We start from the raw sequence: 21,674 nt of genomic DNA, 5'->3' as shown, positions 1-21,674 counted from the left end.
CTCAATTGTTTTGTCATATCCCCATAGACCTATTAACTATATTACCTATTAACTATATAAGTAATAATAATTAATAGGTCTATGCATATCTCCATGACTATTAATAGTATTATTTGTCCACAAATTGTTAGAAGTACACCTCTGCATATTACTGCGTCCTTATTACAGGAAAAGAAAGGACCAACTTACAATGCAGAACAACTTTTTCAATTCTAACAGCAGTTTGCAGATGCAGTTATGCCTCAGTACAAACAAAACCCAATGGCCTACACCACCAAGCGAATGCCTCCCGCGCACACCCTGACATTGAGAGCACCACTGCTCTCTAATGTAGAAGAGGCGCAATTGCACTTTGTTTTAGGACAGCAAAAATTAAGCGTGTTCCCCAGGTCAAACCCCAGCCGCTTGACAGAGACTCACACTCCACTATTTGAGAAACACTGTTCTTCTGTGAAGCTTTATGACCAGTTCCTGTGCCCTGTTACGCAGCTACAGCATGTGCAACCCATCAGTCCACTGTCTATCAATCAATACTACATACTATCAAGGAAAAAAACGGTTTGTTAGCCAAATCGTATCTTGCTGTATTTGTGTATGAAATACCAATGTAAGCTGTCTGTTCTATCAAGCAAGTAATAAGAAATACTGTGTGAGGCTTCGGAAGATTAGATGTATGGCACAGGTATCTAGCAAGCTCAATCATCATCTATGCAATAGCATAAAAAGTGTAATATGATTTTAGTTGGCCACACATAACTACCCTGAGAGCGTTCTAGAATGACATACATTATATATTACTATGACTATCTACAATTACCATAACATACAAAACCCATACAAAAATGCAGCACAATTTCGGATGAGTTTTGTGTGGTGATGATAAGGTACAACAAATCTTACAATTCATCTGCACATGCTTGAAGCACAGTATATGCGATTGAAAGAAAAGATAGAACAAACTTGATTATATGACATTATCTGCCAATATGCAAAACCTGACAGGTTTTTGCAGGTGACAAAACTATTACAATAGACAATTCTCAGTGTTCATTTGGCCACACCTGAGCTCACACCAACTAGCTAACAGGCGAGTGTTGGAATAAATGATTGAATCAAATTTGTATATATATAAAAATACATTAGTGTTAGCTATACAAATCATGAGTTGGCGTAAAAAAGGATTTTGACAATCTTTTGTATTACGAGAGATTACTAAAAAGCAAGCAGCCTTGACCTTTTCGCAGCAACTAAGAGCTAAGGCGAGATGAGATGCACAGCTTTTTCTCTGAACTTATTGACTATTTGGATTGTAAGCAGACAAAGTGTTTGTTGGAAGGTATGCGAGATTACTGCTTTGCAGACCGTAATTTGGTTTTCGGATTACAGACAGTATGACTAATGATCCTGGATCTTGACAAGATGCAGCAAAACAAACGTGAATTGTTTATAGAACAAGTGTGATTACACAATATGTGCTGTATTCAGACTAGCTTCGGTTTCTTCTCCATTACCCCAGCAGTAGTATCTTTATCACCACCTCGCTTGCCGTCAAGCTCTTGGTGAATACGCTGAAATGAAACAGCATTTCTGTTGGACGCTGTCATATATTACGTGAAAAAAGACTTAGCAATTATAAATCATCACTCTAGATCAAATACACTAGCACTATAGTACATGGTACTCACACCCTGAGCTGAGCTATTACCCTGGTTTTCTCCCAAATCATCGGGACCAACCTCTTCAACAGTTACAGGTATGGCAGCAGTCGCATCACCAGGTGAAGTATTGGAGACATCTATTGCACCTGGAACCAAATACAATCATCTAAAACCAATAGGAGATGACTAACCAAAGATAGTACATCGTGTACAACATACATCCATAGTATGAATACATCGATAGTCATCACATCGATGCAAGCTGACACGAATAAGACCTGTTATCACACACCTTATTATGTAGCACTGTCAAGGATTACCAGATGAATTGCATCATATATAAAGCTAACTAGCATGATAATGAATAAGCAATTGATAGCACAAACTCTTAAAAACAGAAAACAGTTTCTAATATTCACAGAATATTTGGCAAAAACGTTTCAACCAATTGAGATTGCCCACTGGCCATTTTAAGGCATGTATTTGGAGGTAGCAAAAGACTTTGCTTATTACAAAGATAACGATGCGCTGACCCTAAAGTAATGCAAGTTTTATGATACAGTGAAATCTGGATTACTAGCTTGACAAGGTTGAGAATTCACTGCACTTCTCAAAAATACAAATAGCGTGCTCAAAAGGTTTTGCAGCCACAATATTTTCGACAAAATTGTGTTTTGTATATTATTGTGTGGTTAGTGAATGTATTAAATACTATAAATGGCATCAAGCAGGTGGAGGTTACAGCTAGTCTATGGTTACGAGGGGGGGGGGTTGGCCAACACTCATGCAATTTCTCTGATGTCTAGCCGATCGGCCTGTATAATTTGGCCAGAGACATTTGGAGGATACAATATCCAGAGCTATTACCTGATTGAGTGACTGGTGCAGCATATTTCGATTGCGTACTAGATTGTATATAATGATTGGATGAAACTGCAAGATCACTGCTAGGCAAAGGGATAGTGTTAGTGGCAATGGTTGTGGAAGTGGCTGTAAAGCCGCTCTGAGAGGCACCACTTGAAGCGAAGCTAGCCATTGGAGCAGCAGGTGATGTGCCAGAAAATGAGGCTATAGCTGACTGTTGACAATCTGAAGGAATCTCTACAGGTAAAACGCCCAGCATGAGCACCAAATAAAAAGGAGTCGTGCTCTCTCATCCTAACTGCTGTCTATGACTTTTAAAGAACAGCATTAAGTAAACCAACTGGCTGCTACTGCTTCGACTAGGCAAGTATCCAAATATCATTTTTATAAGTAAAGCTTCGCGACATAACAATTTAATAGTTTGGTGGTGACTTTGAAAGTGGACGATTTGAAAATCGCCACCATTCAAGGATGTATTGCCAATCGCATGAACGATATAATAGTGCAACGGCAATTCATTTCACACCTAACGATTTTCAGAGTGAGCGTTACTGGAACTAAAACACACGGGCCTTCTAGTCTTATAAGACACTCATTCCATGTCCTTCCACGCACACGGACATTCATGATAAAAATGTTTCTAATTATCAGGAACACAAAACAGTTGCTTTTTATTTTAAAATATACAAATAAATATTAACAATTAACAAGTTTTTTTTCATAATAATATCGTGATTCAATATAGCAAATTTGCAATAATATACTCTCTAGTGATTTTTGGAAATCATGAAGCTCTAGTTTCGAGTATACTTGATGTACTTACATGTATAACAGGATACTTGATGTACTTACATGTATAACAGGATACTAGGTGTACTTACATGTATAACAGGATACTAGGTGTACTTACATGTATAACAGGATACTTGGTGTACTTACATGTATAACAGGATACTAGGTGTACTTACATGTATAACAGGATACTAGGTGTACTTACATGTATAACAGGATACTAGGTGTACTTACATGTATAACAGGATACTAGGTGTACTTACATGTATAACAGGATACTAGGTGTACTTACATGTATAACAGGATACTAGGTGTACTTACATGTATAACAGGATACTTGATGTACTTACATGTATAACAGGATACTTGATGTACTTACATGTATAACAGGATACTAGGTGTACTTACATGTATAACAGGATACTTGGTGTACAAAGATGCCCATTATTCAAGTATACAAAATATCACTGTTATGAATAAAAATGGTTTGGACAGCGTAGCGAGGATGCTGAGGTATTAAATTGTTAATGTACGAGATGAGATATCTACCTACAAACCTAAACAAGAGCAAATCAAAAAACACCAGCCTATTTGCACAATATATTTTATTACCTCCGTTGACCTGCCGAGGGCTTCCTACACTCAAACTTGATTGCTTTACCAAAGTTTCTCCAGACACTGATGTTGCCATAGCTAAACCTTTCAGTAGTGTAGGAGAGACACTACGGCTACCTGAAAAGCAAACATGACTGTTAAAACATACAATCTTTTGACTTTCGGCTTAAAACATCGCTACTTGCATCAGCAGTAGCAAAGAAGGGCTGTTCAATTACATGAACAAAAGAAATTGTTCCAACACTTTAGACTTGACAACCAAAAATGTATATAGTGCACAATACACATATGTGAGCTAGTAAAACCTACACATGTACACAGCGTGCAGTCAATACATCGTGTCAACTACAGATGCACACAGTATACAGGCATAACATAGTGTCAACTACAGATGCACACAGTATACAGGCATAACATAGTGTCAACTACAAATGTAAACAGTGTACAGGCATAACATAGTGTCAACTACAAATGTAAACGGTGTACAGGCATAACATAGTGTCAACTACAAATGTAAACAGTATACACATTGCAGAGTGTCAACTGCGGATGAACATAGTTCAAGGACGATAGGTAATAAGAGCAACAGATGTAGACCAGCCGCTAAATAAACTCAATCGGACTTTAACAATGAATGTGGTATAAAATATATAAAAATTATACAAAAAGATTTCGTTATATGGCGTTTCATGTACCGAAGTTTAACGAACTTTGGTGAAGAATAAGGCCTACAGCTATTTATCATAATGATTGCACAGAATTTAAAAAGAATTGCACAGGATTGAAAGAATTTGTTTTTCAGCCACCTGAAAAACTCAATCAAAGTTATAGAAACTCTAGGATACATTTATTAAAAACATGTTTGATTATATTGAACACCCAATTTTGAATTTAATTATTGGCCTATTGAGAAAAACGCAAATATTATACTTTCACTCAAGTTATCGTTGAATAATCTTACTGAGTCAGTCTAATAGATTCCTCATCAACCAGCAATGTCATTTATAAAAATTGTACCAAGACAAACTATTTTGTACCTCAAATTTGGTTAAAAACACCTGTGATGACAGTGCAGTTGTGTATAAACTAGTGTTTAGAAGGTCTGTTGCAGATATTACAAATAAATAATTTAGCTTTGCGACAATTTCGACAAAGATATTTATGATGGCCTAATCAATTTCTGCAGCCATATTTCCTTGCACAAATTGCCTTGCATACACGTTAAATCGTTTAATTTACTGTTGTTACAATGTTGTCGGTACTGTACCTACATTACATGTACGGTCCAAACTGGACATAATCCATTTCAATATATGCTTTGCATATTTACAGATTACATTAACTTAATTAATAATTTTTTATTATTTTGAGACTGATTTTTAATTCCTACAAAACTTTTTGCATTGTATTTTTGCATTTTAGTTGGGTAAACTATTTGCGCAATATTTACTTCGTATGTCAAAAAGTTATTTTAGAGATGGTCATAAGTTGAGGCTTGACCCTGTTATCCCACGACCAGACGAGCGGAGCGAAGTTTGAGAGTTTTTATGATAAATAAATGTGCACACAACTTACGAAAATTACTCATCAACAACATCGCAAACCTTGCATCAAAATCTCATCAACAAATTTAACCATTTTTTGTAGAGTCGTTAAAGTATAATAACTATACAAAACACATATAAACCTATTTAAATAAGTTACCAAGTCTTTAAAAGGTTACCACAATATCTTAAAACTAACCCATCTGATCGGATTATACATAAATAGACAGATTAATTCGGCCAAAAATCTTTATTAAAACTGGCCAAGCCTTACTTTTATCAAAATTAAGACCGGCAAACGAAACGCCGAGTGACAGAGAGAGAATAGAACTATTAAGTGGTGCGCATTTCACGAAAAAATAACGTGCACATTTCACCAGTCTATAGCATTGTCGAATTGCGGAAGGTTTCTGTAATTAACGTAGAAGTACAGAAATCGTTTCTTTTTTGCCGATTTCAAAGTAACTGACATTTTGGAATCTTTTGAGTACTTTGGTATTCTAACTGATGTTCAAAGCAGTGAAAGTAAAGGAAATGACGATGATATTTTTTTCTAACGATTCTTATGAGATTATTACAATATTTAATTATAAGTTTGGATGACTATTGAAGTCTTATAGTCACACTAACAACATCGATGATGGGCAGTATGTTACTGTTATTATTTTTTCTAAATAGTTTTGTTAAATAGATTTTCTAAAAATCTATATAATTATCACAACTTCTTGATATTGTTAGCTATGACATTTTGAAATGTAAACAAAATTGTGCATTGGTTTTCTATTATTACTGTATTACTATATTAACAATACTGGTTATTCTAATAATATCAGTGCATTTTACTTCTAATATTGCATTTCTTCTATTGCAGGGGAGAGATATAAACATAATCTTTTCCTTTCACTATTGCTGTTTGTCATGACCAAACACTTTTTTAAATAGATTTTCTAAAAATCTATATAAATATCACAACTTCTTGATATTGTTAGCTATGACGTTTGGAATTGTAAACAAAATTGTGCATTGGTTTTATATTATTACTATATTAATAATATTGGTTATTCTAATAATATCAGTGCATTTTACTTCTAATATTGGCCAATATTGCATTTCTCTTATTGCAGGGGGAGAGATATAAACATATAATCTTTTCCTTTCATTATTGCTGTTTGTTGTATATAATAACACCCACACCCAGTACATTACAGCTACCATTGCAGTTATCCTATCGCACTGCAGTGCCATTTGACTGCTAATATTGCATTTCTCAACCATCAGTACCCTTTCTTTTTTCCAATATCACTTTGGTTGTGGGCTGTATGACAGGGGAATTTCTAGCATATTTAGACTGTGTGACAGTGGCAGCCTACAAATGTTTACTATAATCAGAGACGTGTCTATCTGTTCATTCATATGTCCATCCATTTGTCTGAAGCCAAGGTTAAAAGCTGGGATAAAAGATCGCATAGTACGAGATTTAAACTAATGACATTAGGCTTAGGATCCCATCAATGAAAGACCAGCACCAATCAGCCAACTTTTGAGGATAAATATGGCAGTTTTTGCCTTGTTTGTGATACAAATTGATGTACGATAATTGAGTTAAGTAGGCTGTCCATTTTTGGTGGATAAACACAGATGTGGCCATGCATAAATCTGCATAAATGCATAGATCTTCATAAATATCATTGTTTTTAGGCTCCTATAGCCGTACGCTTGCCTTAATCCAACGCGTAAAGGATATGTTAAAAATGGTTCATTGGATTTATTCATGAATCATCGATGGAGTAGGTAAATGGCTGTGCCTGTCATATACTGCTGAAAACAGCATGGAGAGGATAACTCCGATTTTATGGATAAGTGTAGAACTAAATTAATGCTCATTCGTAGGTACCCTACACCATGAAGGATTTTTTTAAATGTTTATCAGTCATACCTCTAAAGTACTAGCTGGAAACCTGAAAGCACCCTTAATTGTTCAGCATGCTCAGAAATGGACAGTGGTGCAATCGTTGACATTGCTACCTATCCAGCTGTCCACTGGGCTAGATGAAACATTTTAGGTACCATAAATTCTTGTGTATGACCCGCCACCATGTATAGCCGCACCCCAAACTGAAGGTTGTTTTTTGAGTTACAGGTATACAGTGTGTATAAGCCCACCCGCCATTTTCCTATCATTCAGCACATTATGTTTATCTAGGCACGTGAGCCATTTCCCAATTCTTCGGTCCTTGTCTGTCGTCACACGTACCACGCATTGACTGACGATGTGACAATCAACCAAAAAGTGTTCCTCATCTGTGTGAGGGATGCATGATGCCTTCAGCAAATTACTCTACAGTAAACTAGTGCCAGATCCGAAAGCACATTTTGCAACACGTCATCGAAAATGGCAAAATACGTATTAAAATTCGAAGTAGTGAAGGTAGCTTTGAAAACCACCAACAAAAATGTGCAGTTTTTGTATTAACAAAAAGCAACTCGACGAATGGAATCCATTACGAATGGACCTCATTACGTCAGCACAAGTACTGGATATTTCCCAGCGTCCGATTGTTGAATAAATTATTTTTAGCACTTGCGCATTTACACAATTGAAACTGTATTAATAATTATTATTATAAAATTTTTTATTTATTTATTAATATTTCATATAATTCTTTTATAGTTATATTTATCTTTTCATTATATGTAACATTAAGTTTTTTACGTGGCAATACCTTAACGCTGAATGAAGTGAAAAGTTTACGGATATAATTTTTGGACTGCGTGTATAGGCAGCACCTCAAACATTTAAACAAGACTTTAGGTTCACAGGTGTGGCTTATACACAAGGATTCATGGTAATTGCTAATGCATTATCATTTCACCATTTTTTAAATCCTATATTTTTGTGGATAGCTAAACAGCTTTTAAAAAAAATTATTTCCATTACTAAAAACATTACAAGCAATATTACAACACTATTACAATACCTCCGCATTCATCATTTTTATTACTACCGAAATTTTTTAAAGCTAATTCACAGAAACATAAAACACACACAACTGATCATTTTTAGCTGTATTAGAAATATGAAGAAATTTTTCCAACTAATGATTTTAAGACCACTGTGGAGGCGGCGGTAGAGTGCGCAATATTTCAGTGCACCATTACACAAAAATATTTACCAAGGAAAGCAAAAGTGACTTTAATTTGCCAAAAAGCAAAATACATGGATGAAAAAATAGATTTATTAAAGTTTCTACAATCTTTGTGTCACACCTTTTACATGCTTATCAATAGAGCCATGAGTGCATCATAGTAGCCAAGGTGTTAAACACAAATATAATATTTTGCTAAAATACCTTGCGGTGAACCAGGAGCCGACTGGATAGGTCGGGCATGGTGCACAAGCAGTCTCTTCGAATGAACAGATGAGAGCGATCTACTGATGGAACCAGCACTGGCAGGGTTTTCACTGTCCTCATCTTCTCTAACCTTATTGCCAACTGCATCCGGTGGTGCGAAGAGAGGCGCTGATGAACAGTGAGTGGGTGAGACAGGAGCTGACCTGTAGAGTGAGTACCGCAGTCATATTTAATGATATTAAATTCCCTTAATCCGATATTTCACTTGCATACATCTTAAAGTATTCATCAAAGGATGCTAATAGAAATTTACTCAAAATGCAACCAGAACTGCTAAAATAATTGTAGAACAATTTCACACATTCCAAATTGTAAGATCTTCTAACAGAGTGCCACAGCAGTTTAACGTTTGAAAGTGATGGGACAGCACTGCTGCAAATGGTGCTAATAATTTTATTTAACCCTTTCACTGCCAACCATGTACAAATTCGGCTATCGGCCTAGTGCCAGCCATTTTACCAAAAATTGCCGATTTTGCTTCATGATATGTATACAGTATTTTTTCAATTTCAATCTCTATCTAGAACCTTTTTGTTATACACTTTATTTTGCCAAATTTTTAACCAACATTCCTATGCAAAAATTCAATGGATCTAAACTTTGTGCGATGATAAAGCTATGTGAAGCTACGATCGATGCGAAGCTAAAACAATCCTCCACAATGATCCTTACTTTTACAAAACTACTACCTTCACCACTATCAGAGACAGTGCTGCTACTTTAATGATCTGTGTAATCACGAAAATCTGAATTGGCTATAATGTCCTCAACATAACTAATTACCTGTTTTCTGACTCGCGCGGTACTTAACAAAGCTTAGACAAAAATGTTCGTTTTTAGATTGGAAATTCTCAAACAAAAGTTTAAAATTGCTTCGTTGTTCTAGGCTAATTTTATAGAGAAATCTTCGAACAACACTGTCAATTTCATAAAAGTCTTAAAGACCGTGGACTATGTTGTCCACGAATAATAAAATTAAGTTACAATGCAATTGCTGGGAAAGTCGCAAAAATGCGTATACGGCAGTCAACCCTAGAAAACGCATAAATGCGTCTATGGCAGCGAAAGGGTTAACATCAAATTAGTAAAGACCAGACTAAAGTGTTTTGCAATTCCTTAAAATATGTTATTTCTCGTTAAAAGTCAATTTTTTTGGCTAAAATTAATGTTGTTACAGCAATAAGAATATTATCATTATATAAAATTCGTAAAACTTGGAGTTGCCCAACGATTTTGTGTTGTTGCTGCAAAGAATTGCATTTAAAACTACATATTTTGAGCAGATGGCAATTGAGTGTGATGACAATTGACAGCTGTGTAGATGACAGTTGTAATGGCCTTGTCTTATTTTCATGATTCCGTTCAAACGCATAACCTTTTGTTGGTTCGTAGAAGTAATGTTACAATGACAAGCTATTTATAAATACATTTCGCTGGACTAGTTCACTGACAACAATATGATCTTAATATTTACCTTTTTATAAGATTGTCATATATAAAGAATGGGACTGCCTGTTACCTGACAGCAACAAAGCTGTGATATAACAGGAAATTATGACACTACGCTCGTGTAACAGTAAAAGGACATGTGTTGTTTGTTCCTTTTTCTCCGAAGCTACTTGAGATTAGCGGGAGACCGTACCTGATAATAAAATGAATTGACTATTACAATAGCAAGATTCACCTTGCAGTGATAGGACTGAATGCAGGACAAACGGCAGATCTAAAACATGGAATTCCCCGCTGCCTTCTCCGTCGGTATGCCTGAGCAACCAGCTTGACCTCACTAGCTGGATCAATACGCCAAAATGAACCCTTGCCAGGCTCCTCATGAGACCGGGCAACCTTGACGAAATACCTGTTGAGGGAGAGGTTGTGCCTGATAGAGTTCTGAAAGAGGGATGGCAAAGAGATGTCACATATTACAGTTCGTACATAACTGAGCTACGCTATAGATATTATACATGAGTAAGAAGTCTTGCATGCCATTGTATTATACAAACTTTGTTAACTTGCAACAAATCTCCGCTCGTCATGGTTTCATGTATTAATTAAGTTTGTCTTATGTTACGCAAGATGAATTTGCTAGCAGCCGGCGATGTGATGGAATTTCCATTCATTATACACTTTGCGAAGAAGTTGTCTTCTTTTGTTAGAGAACCAGTTTGGTAAATTTACTTGTATTGGGCAAGTTTAAAGCATAATAGCCAGCCATCACGGTGAATTAAAACGTAAACCATAATGAAGCCCGTATTACCTTCCAAACTTCTATAACACTGGGCAGAGCTTTCCTTTATTGTACAAAGATATAGCAGGAACTCTAACCCCCTCATTAGTCCAAGCCACTCAGTACCTACTAAGTTTTTTTTTATTGTGGTAGGTTCTAGAACCTGCCACAGTAATAAAATAATAAAAACCATTGCCATGAACTTCTTAAAACTTTACTAATAAATGCATCCAAGTTTAATACTTTACAATCTGATCATGAATGAGTTGTCACTGTCTCTGAGGCTGGCTGCTGTCAACTAAGTTCAAGTACATAATACAGTCTCTAGTTGTTGAGCTAGTACCAATGTTTACACACCATTCATAAGCTTTGAATCTTATTTTTAAATTAACCCTAAATATTACCAGCTTCCTATTGCATAAACATATCGAGCAGTATATTTTAGTCTCCAAAAGCAAAATACGTACTACTACTACTAGTAGTACACCCAGCTAAAATACATACTATTACTAGTAGCACACCCAGCTAAAATACATACTATTACTAGTAGTACACCCAGCTAAAATACATACTATTACTAGTAGTATACCAAACTAATATGTTAATTTAACTTGAGATTTATTAATAATTACGTGCAATAAAAAGCATTCAAATCTATTATGATGTTATACAGTATTATATATTATAGTAAAATGTTAAATTAAAAACTAAAATTAAATCAGGATGATTAACGATTTTATATTTGACAGTTTATGACTGACAGTCATGAAAACCGAATCATTGTAAAAATTCACTTCCACCACGGAACAGCAACCCCATTTCTAACACACATGAATATGTAAAAGTCATTCATTATCTATTTGCGCATTGATGCTCATCATTGTAGTAGTAGTAACCTAACCCACCTAATACTAACTAATACTAACTAGGTCTTGCGCAACATTAGCAAACATCATGAACAAACATGCACTTATCCTCAGCTCAGTATTCCTCATGTAGTTCATCCCTTTAATGATAAACCAGTGCATCAATTATAGTTTATCATTTTGTATTTATATTTAACGAGACGATCGCATATTTCAACTAGTCTGATTTCCGAATTTAGAGAAGGCTTCAGGTTTTTTACTACAGCTTTGCGTATATTTTACTTATTAACAAGAATTAAAGCGAAACGAGGAGCGGGATGCTTATAGCAAAATATTGTTTCTTTAAATAGTTTAGCGAATTAAAATCAGTCAATGTTGGTCAGATCATCTAGAATGAGCATACTCGTTGTCAGCCACCGAAAGAGGAGTCAACTCAAGACGAGCACGATTGTCGTTAGATCACAAAGGGATATATTTTTGTTGATAAAAAATCAAAACAGTACTAAAAATGATCAAATAAAAATATTTCAATTTCTCATTTCAGGCTTGAGAAGAGTCCCACAAAGTTTAATCTTACGAAGCGCTGTAAACTTGCCTCAGATAGATCTAACAAAGTAGAAACCAAGTTACAGCTCTCACTTGGGTCAGCTAACAGTTATATTTTAAACTGTTGAAATGGATCAATCTTTTAGATTGCCTGTCTGTGTTGATATATGTAATGCAGCATACACATCTCACCTGCCAGCCCTTGTCAGCAGTCCTATAATAAGGATAGTGTCGTGTGATGTGAGCGTATATGCCACTGAGAGTCAGGTGCTTGTCGGCTGCGCTGCTGATGGCTTGCACTATCAGCTGTGCATATGAGAATGGAGGCTTGACTTTGTCTGGCCCAGGCAGATCGGAGTCTTTCAACCCTTGTGCCTTTTGTACAGCGACATTCAAGTCAGGTATAACAGAGTTATTGAAGTAACCACTTAAACTGTTTTTGGGGCTCACAGGTGCAGAATTGACGACACTGAAAAATTTACAGAACCATATCAATACTTGGCTCCAGGAGATTCCTGACCCGATGAATAGTACAACCCACCACACAGTACATGATCCAATAGTATTTAAATTTCGAAAAAAAAATTTTGTTGACATCGTATATCGAAAAAAAAAAGTCATATGGCGAGAACGAAACAACATTGTGTTCTACACCGTAAAGCGAAAAACTATATAATAGGGTGATCGTAACTTGGGGGTACACTGTATAATATATATCTTTCTCCATTTGATGGCTAATCTAAAGCTGCACTCAAAGCACATCTAGCCCCTCAAATTCATCTAGAAGTCCATGTCACAACCTTCTATAATCATTTAGAACAAAAACAATTTTTCTCCATATAAGTGAACTCATATCATAAAATGATAAGAACTGCAGACGTTATGAGATTACAAGGACTCATGCTATTCATATACAGTGGACCCTCACCGTACAGTTGTAATTCGTTCCAGAGCTCACATCGTAAAGCGAAAATATCATATAGAGGGATATAGAAACACATAGTAATTATCTAATGCAAACACTCCTTGGTAAAAACATCAAAATTTTATATATGTACTGTACATATTAAAAATTAGTAACAAAATAGTATATTACCTTAGTAACTGTAGCTATCTACAGTAACTTAAGTGTATTTAGAGGTTATAATCCACAATAAAATGTAACATTACAGTGTAATATGCGCAGTACGTACAATAGAGAGTTTTTACCTCCGAGACAGACATATAATATAAACGTTGAATTTAACTTAAATGAATTTACCTTACTAAACCTATACTTAAAGCTAAGTTGTAGTATATATTTTACTAAACTTCAACTTTGTCATCGGCTAAAATTTTATCATCGATCTGTTTCCAGTTTCGTTTTCACCCTAACTTATAACGAATAACGCTGAACCGAGAGAAAGCGAGCATCGTATCTCTTTCATGTGTTGTGAGAAGAACTTCAGCGAATAGCGTATCTACATCTTCGTTATTTGCTCTTCTATCATCTATTCAACACACCCACTGCAAAAATTTGAATTTCGAGAAAAAATCTTTGTTAATATCGTATATTGAAAAAAAAAGTTGTATCGCGAGAATGAAACAACATTGTGTTCCACACCGAAAAGCGAAAAAACTGTACACCGTACTTTTTGGACTATTAACCGCACCCTTATATAAACCGCATCTGCTTTATTTTAAAAAACACGATAATAAAACAATACATCGGCCACACTTTTGTACAGGCCGCAGAGCTCAGGACGGTGATTTTTAACAAGGCAGCAACTTTGCTAGTTAAAACGGAACAGTGCCGTTAGGCACTATTCCGTATTAACCGACGTTTTTTAACCCATTGCCTAACGGAACAGTACCGCTAGGCATTGTTTTGTTTTTTCTTTCAACGCTAAAGGCCCACTAACGAAGATTCCGGTTGATGCGCCCTAGCGGTGAAAGAAAAAACCACAGAATAGCCGCACCCTTATACCAGCCGTGTGACTCAAAAAATCAGAAAAAAGAAGCGACTAATAATCCGAAAAGTACGGAAATGGTGTAATCGTAACTCGGGGGTGCACTGTATAATATATCTCTTTCCCTCTTGCAATATGTCATTTAAAAATGACTATCTTATGGTTTGGGCCTTATCACTGACTTCTGTTTTCAGAGAAAAAAACTCCACGAAAAAACTCAAATTCAACTCAATAAATCATAACTCCATTAACTACGTTCATATTTTACATGTTTTTGAACCACATACAGCTATTAGCTTTAATCGGTGAGACACGAGGAGCCAAAGAATTCAGAAAAAACATGAAATGAAGCCCGAGCACACTCGTTCATGATAACTAATAAGAAATATAGATGAAAAAGTTTCCGATAAATAGTTTTGCCTTGTGTTGACATGCATCCAATTAAAGTAGGGTGACTTTATTGTTAATATTTACTGCGATGAAAGCTACATAAACAGGTTTAACAGCGCTGAAGCAATATCTTCACGCTTCATTCATATTACTCTGGCAGTCAAATAAACTTAATACTCCATATTTACACCAATGAAGAGATATTTAGTGTGAAATGATTGTCTAGAACTGATCCTATCGTCTGTCAATGGCTTTATCACGTACTGATCTATCACTACACTTAAATCATTCTGAATAAAATTGGTTTTTTTCTTTTCACCATAAATCTGCCCAATTGTATACAGTTGTTTGTACCGGTCTATAGAGATATTACTATTATTACTATTATTAGAGATATTGAGGCAATAGAGATATTTTTAATTATAGTAACCTTCCTTTTATTAAAGAAGAATGGAAGGAAGTCTCGACTGCATTGTTATCTAAAGCTGTAAACTGTAAAGCAATGAACTCAGGTGTGTTGATCAAACACTCTTTGACCTATCATTGACGGAGAACCTCTTGGGAACAATTTCAAACTTGATCCTATCATTGTTCATGAGAATAAAACGGAAGTAATTTTTCGACTGCTGACCTAGTAATCTGACCTAGTAATCTAGTTATTCTGGAATTTTTATGCATGTAGCGGTGTTACTGTATCGACAGCATAGCCTATATTGAATATTAAACTTACCAAGCATGCAAGATGTTATAATAAATGGTACATGTGTCTGTAGGTTACAAACCCATATTACCTAGCTAGTACTTGCGAACTGTTCTCCGACAAGATCGTGAAATTTGATGAAAAATCTGTTTTTTGGTTAAGGTGACCATGGACGACAATTACGCTCTGGTGAAAAAAAGGTAAGTACTAACTCTAGTAGGCGGATAGCAAACAACAAAACCAGCTAAGTTAAGATGTAAGTATTTACTAGCCACCTTAACATGTCGAAAACCTGATGCCCTAGTATCTGTCCTACTAGTTCACTACTAATTATACTACTTCAATTTTTAACCATATAGCTAGCAATTTTGTATTAAAACTTTTTAAATTGCTAAACATGTGGGCATATTATAAAAATTGAAAGATTATAAACTCATCCAATATATCTTATTAGAAAATCTGATTTGAGTTTTTTTGATTGGATCTGTATATGGGATAATTCGCTACACAAATAATGGCGTGAGAGAAATGAAAAACATTAGCATTACGCTACCACAAATCAAGATATTATCCTGTTTAATAAGAGATGTGTTACTGCAATAGTATCTAACCAGAATGTTCTTACACAGCTGCCTAGATCAGCTTTCACATAAATACAACATGGAGGAAAAAATTCCTAACAAAGAATGAACTATTAAAATAAAAAAAATTGCAAACGTCATGCAAAATGAATAAGTGACAGAATAAAATACTTGTATTTAATACACACCTGATAGTGCCAGTAGGTGATGGACAAGGACTAGTCAAAGGTTTATGATCAGGAATGTGAATTCTCAGGTTTTTGGTAGTGCCGGAGTTGATTGCTCGTGGTAGAGACAGATTGTCTGCATTAAATAGTGGAGGGAGGGGACTGACTTGAGCTGTAGATGATATAGGTGTGTTGAGAGGTTTGTTGACAGCGGTCAAAGCTTCCAATGGACGCTTTTCATTGACTATTTGTGAATTTGACTCACAATTCTCTGAAGAACCAACTAATGCTTGGAACATGAGTTTGATCGATGTACTAGGAAAACGAATGAAGCATCTACAAGAATAAAAGTAATACTTAAAGGTATCTATCTGTAAATCGTTTGATCGTTTAATTAGTTTAGTATTGAATAGATGAATGAAAATGATTTACAATAGGAGAAATAATATGATGATAATCTGTTAGTAACTTCACTATCAGCAAAAACTAAAATATTAGTTAAATTATTATATCAAAACCCTCACACCAATGTGATACAGAAATGTGTATCGCTAAAACAACCTCATGGTAGATGAATTAGCTTGATAATTCCCTATCCATGCTACTTTTAATTTTGCTACCATATTTTCTACAACAACCATTTTTGAAGTAGTAGGCATGCAAACACTTTTTAGAGCCTAGAACTCATTGGAAAATTAAAAACCATAACATTAATCAATAATGCGATTTGTAGATCAACGTCAATAAATTAGTTTTACTCACACGTTGGGTATCAATAGTTTCGGAGCACCTTTCTTATGAAAATAGCCATCTACAAATACACCGTTCTTCCCTCCACATGTCAAATAGAACTGTTGGTCTACTTCAAGTGAAATTTCTATATGTGTCCTAGATATGAAGCTTGAATGTCCCATGTTGACATCCACGTCACCCCTACTACTATTTCTTCCTATCACTATTCGTCTTTTCACCATATAATATTCAAATTCTTTTCCTTGAAGACGTGCCACCGGAAGTAAGTCTGGCGGAACATTTTGTGGCTTTATTGTGTTATCGCCCTGAATGTTTTGATCCGTAGATGGTTCAGTATATGATAAGGTATCGTTCGTGTGATCTTGCACAGGCCTTTGCGAAGGTGATATATGCCTAGAAACTGGATTAAGAGCTAAAAGAGCATAAGCATCTCCGTCTGTCGCCATTTATTGACAAAATGAGCCAACTCGACTATGTACTAGAAATAATTAATCGGGAAACAATTCGTATGCCACTGCGCGTAAGGCAATGTTTACAAACACGCCATGCTACAATGCAACATGGCTTCTAACCTTATTCTTAGTTGTTTACAAAATATATTTCCCAGAATGCCGTAAACGGAGATTGCTTATCGAATAGGGTGAGGACAAGTCTCGTTTAGTAGGAGAATTATAAAATCGCATAGCAACTGTCGCTGAGACAACAAACCAGTGTTGATCAGTCAGTTGTCCATACTACAGTTCATTTGAAAGTCAGATTCAACGGACTTGCAAGTTTCTTCTTCAGTTTAGTAATAGTAAGTCTTAAGTCTTTGAGCGTAGTCATTACAGTATCAGAACTGGTGCATAATGCAGTAGCTCATCTATAGGCCTACTGCTCTCCCGGTTTTCTTTGCTACAAAGTTGATACATTGATTATGACTCTCGAAATTATTAGGTTTATTGAGCGAAATTATTTTCATAGAGCATGGCTACGGAGACTATGTTTAGTGGCTCAATTGGCCCAGGCTCAACACTGATGACGCGGGAGATGCCACCAGAAAGGCCTACACCTCAAACTCAAGGATCTGTTGTTCTAGAACAGGTTTATCAAGGCAACACTGGCAATGACATGGGCATCTCCACGGTTGGTTACAGATCTGCAAAGTATAATCCTTCAGAATGGCATGAAAGCAACTATGCAAAATATTATCAAGCTTTTGTTGATAGAGACAATGCTGAAAGAATCAGACATGAAAGCCTTCGCACTGAAAAAGGTAAGGAGTTGTTTATAATCAGTTTATCTCAAGTATGAAGCTATAGCCGAAGCTTAATATGCAGCTGACTAAAATTTGAATTGAATGATGCAATATATAAAATTATAGAAACAGAAGCAACTACAAATAAAGTTCAAAATGATGTCACAAAGGCTCTTGGTGAACGATTGCATGATATCCACTTTTGGAAGAGTGAATTAGAGAGGGAAGTAAATGATATGATTGGAGAAACTGACTTACTGCTTGCCCAAAAGAAAAGGCTAGACCACGCCCTGTTGGCTACAGAAATACCAATGCATATTGCAACGGATAATTTGAACTGTCGAGCTCGGCGCCAGGGCATCGACCTTGTGCAGGATGAAGTAGAGTTGTCTCTTCTCAAGGTATGCGTAGTTGAGAGATGTTTTCTAATAATAAAGTTAAATAGGCTGTGCATAACAGAACTAAATTTTTCATGCAATAATATACAGTGGGAAAACTTTTAATCTATTACCCAACATTTTTATTGTTTGTTTGTTGCTATTATAGCCTTGTATTGTTGTTTCAGGAAGTAGAAATCATAAATAATGTTCAAGATCTTTTGAGAAAGACGATAAAGGAAGCTGAAAAGCAAATCAAGTAAGAATCATGTTTATTTGTTAAGTTAGAAAGTATTTGGTATTTCCTTTCTTGTCACAAAAAGTTTGCAATGTCTCAACAAACTTTACCATTGAAAAGGATGTATTTTGAGACAACTCATGTTGTCATCAGCTCTCCAGTTAACCTTTACCGACTACGTGTTCTGTAGTAGTATCTATGAACATTGTTTCATATCAATTTGATCTCTTTGTTCTCAGTCAGAATGTAAGAAAATTTCAGTTTTGAAAATTTTCAGATGAAAATGAAAAATTGAGTATATAAATTGTGCTATTCTTTCAGACTGAACCGGGATGCCAAGCAAAACTTGGAGATGGATTGGAGTGACAAAAAAGAAGCGCATGAGATTGACACCGCATGTTTCAACCTCAGAAATGGACACACCAATAAGCAATTCCATCCCGGAGTTGCACGGTATCAAGAGATCCAGTCTACCCCAGAGTCCTGGGCACAGGTATTTAGCAAATACAAAACAGTTAAAGTAAAACTTTGACTATTATCAATGTGGAATGTTACTTTACAGAATGTGCTAAGTAAAACACTACTTTTCGCTGATTTTCAATGCTTCGCATTACTTGAGATTTTGTGTTTAATTTTAAATAATGATACTGATATTTCTAGTTCTCACACGATAACATCGTGGCAGCAGAGAATGAAAGAATGGCCTCCATCCAGCTTAGAACTCTTATAGACAATGTTCTCAATGACACTTCGAGAGATATGATGGAGCAGTGTGACGTGGTCGACACATCATTTGCTAAGAGAGTTGAGGAGCTCGAGGATGCTAAAGCCAAAATGGAGGAGAATTTGAAGAAGGTAAAATACCACACGTTTTACAACTCTAGCTATTTTTAAAAGGTTTTGCAAATAAATTTATGTTAATACTTTCATTGCTGGCAGCATACAGTAAAACCTCTAATTAAACGCCACTTTTATTTGAACGCCACCTCCAATTGCCTGCCACTAGAGAGGAAGGGTTGAAAAATAGAGTGCCATGGCATTCAATTAGAGATTTTACGGTATAGAAGTTATACATATGTTTATATGTGTTTGTTTATTTTCAAAGAACTAAAATTTGTAAAGTAACTAAATTTGTCTTTGTGCCATTCACGTTTGTCATGTTTGAAGGCTTGAGTGTGTTGTTGGCTTGAAGGATATGAGCATCTGGTTGCAGCAGCTATTTGAAAGCACAAAATAAAATCTTAATTAAAATAATTTGGAATTGAAGGTGCAAAATCTGCAGGTTGCTTTTTGTAACATTTCGTAAAAAGACGTATTTTGTGTAGATATATAGTACTACTACTTTACTCATCCGTTCACAGTTATTCATAGTCTGAAAAAGTTCAAGTCAATACTATATGCTGTATCACATCCAGGTATGTGATGACATTAGCCGACAAGAGAGAAATATCGCAGACTTGAAAAAGGCAATTAGAGACAAGGAGGATCCTATGAAGGTGGCTCAGACAAGATTGTACAACAGAGAATCTAGGCCTGGAGTTGAACTCTGCAGAGATGAAGTGCAGAAGAAGTAAGTTTAAACTCCAGTCTCTAAATCGATCGCAGTTCAAAAAAATTCAGCAACTCAATGCTTGTTGACAAACGCCTTTGAAATGCTTTTGTTGCTGGCACTGATGAACCTTTCCAAGTCTTATCAATACTTTCTCCAATGTGGTTTCTGTGCCAACTATTTAAAAGTTAATTGTGGTATATCTTCAAAATACCCTAGATGTAAATCTTCCAATACACTGCTATGAAGAAATCGACCACTCGCAGAGTATTTACGCTATTTAAAAGATGAACACGTAGCAATGGAACCTATATGAGGATAAATATGGCTCTCGAGGTTGGGTGTTGGGTAGCAGAATGTTATGGTGTTACATCATGAAAGCCAGCACATACGCTGGTTAATACAACTAACTGCGAAAGCAAAAGTTTTATAAAACATTGATGCTTTATGCATGCATTGTCTTTATTGTGTTTAATCAATCTACATGTACATAAATCTTATTGTACATGTATATGTAAGTTAACTAAAGACTTAAATGCTCAAGTTTTGCGAAGAGCTTAGTAGGCCTACATTTTAAAATAAAAAAATTTAATTTTAGGTTGATTGACGAGGTTGCGGAGATTCAAAAGTCGATAGATGCTCTGGTTGCACAGCTACAGGATGCAGAAGCCTCCCTGAAACAGCTACAAGATGACAGGATGACCTTGGAGAAAGAAATAGCCATCAAGAAGAATAGTATATTCATAGATAAGAACAAGTGTATGACCCACCGCACCAGATATCCAACCACGCTCAAACTCCAAGGCTACAATCAATAACTGTTACAATATTAGAATAGCATTGGTAATGGCACACTTGTGATTGCATGTCGCCGGCTCAATGACCAATGCTGGCAGGTGTCCGTGACCAGGAGAGGTCGGTTATCACAGGCTGGTAATGCTTTGATTATTGCTCAAATTCCATATCGTGTAATTTGACAACAGTGCTCGGCGATGAACGGATAGACAAGTTTTTCTGTAAAACTAAATGTAAAAAGGAGCGTCAATGCAACTACATGTATGTGTTATCTTATTATTCTTTTCTCATAGGTTCATCTTATAAATCTTTTGTGTAAAACAATATTTGTTATATATATTATCTGGTAATAATACACCGATGAAGCTAAAAATCTATGGTGATTATAAATAGCAATGAATATAAGAAAGTTT

At 35.6% G+C, this 21,674-nt stretch overlaps 2 protein-coding genes across 3 annotated transcripts; one reads left to right on the top strand and one right to left on the bottom strand.

Annotated features, from left to right (window-relative positions):
- Positions 1 to 559: 559 nt before the first annotated feature.
- LOC137394850 (forkhead box protein K2-like) lies at positions 560 to 17,619 on the bottom strand. 2 transcript variants are annotated; one of them, XM_068081621.1, is made up of 9 exons: positions 17,075 to 17,619; positions 16,334 to 16,648; positions 12,718 to 12,994; positions 10,571 to 10,776; positions 8,824 to 9,029; positions 3,927 to 4,046; positions 2,526 to 2,759; positions 1,686 to 1,804; positions 560 to 1,568 (listed from the first exon to the last, which is right to left on the bottom strand). In XM_068081621.1, exons 1-9 carry the CDS (start codon positions 17,509 to 17,511, stop codon positions 1,482 to 1,484), a joined length of 2,001 nt encoding a protein of 666 aa, XP_067937722.1. In that variant the 5' UTR covers positions 17,512 to 17,619; the 3' UTR covers positions 560 to 1,481. The 2 variants fall into 2 exon arrangements, with proteins under 2 accessions (XP_067937722.1, XP_067937731.1); XM_068081630.1 differs by lacking the exon at positions 2,526 to 2,759.
- Positions 17,620 to 17,791: 172 nt separating this feature from the next.
- On the top strand, positions 17,792 to 21,636 carry LOC137394135 (tektin-4-like). The gene is made up of 8 exons (XM_068080856.1): positions 17,792 to 17,861; positions 18,029 to 18,320; positions 18,429 to 18,703; positions 18,868 to 18,938; positions 19,239 to 19,410; positions 19,578 to 19,772; positions 20,333 to 20,487; positions 21,065 to 21,636. Exons 2-8 carry the CDS (start codon positions 18,032 to 18,034, stop codon positions 21,282 to 21,284), a joined length of 1,377 nt encoding a protein of 458 aa, XP_067936957.1. The 5' UTR covers positions 17,792 to 17,861; positions 18,029 to 18,031; the 3' UTR covers positions 21,285 to 21,636.
- Positions 21,637 to 21,674: the final 38 nt, after the last annotated feature.

The sequence above is a fragment of the Watersipora subatra genome, chromosome 1 (genome assembly GCF_963576615.1).
Source record: "Watersipora subatra chromosome 1, tzWatSuba1.1, whole genome shotgun sequence".
Lineage (NCBI taxonomy): Eukaryota > Metazoa > Bryozoa > Gymnolaemata > Cheilostomatida > Watersiporidae > Watersipora > Watersipora subatra.
Note: the sequence above shows the minus strand (reverse complement) of the source record. Positions and strands in the feature narration are given on the sequence as shown.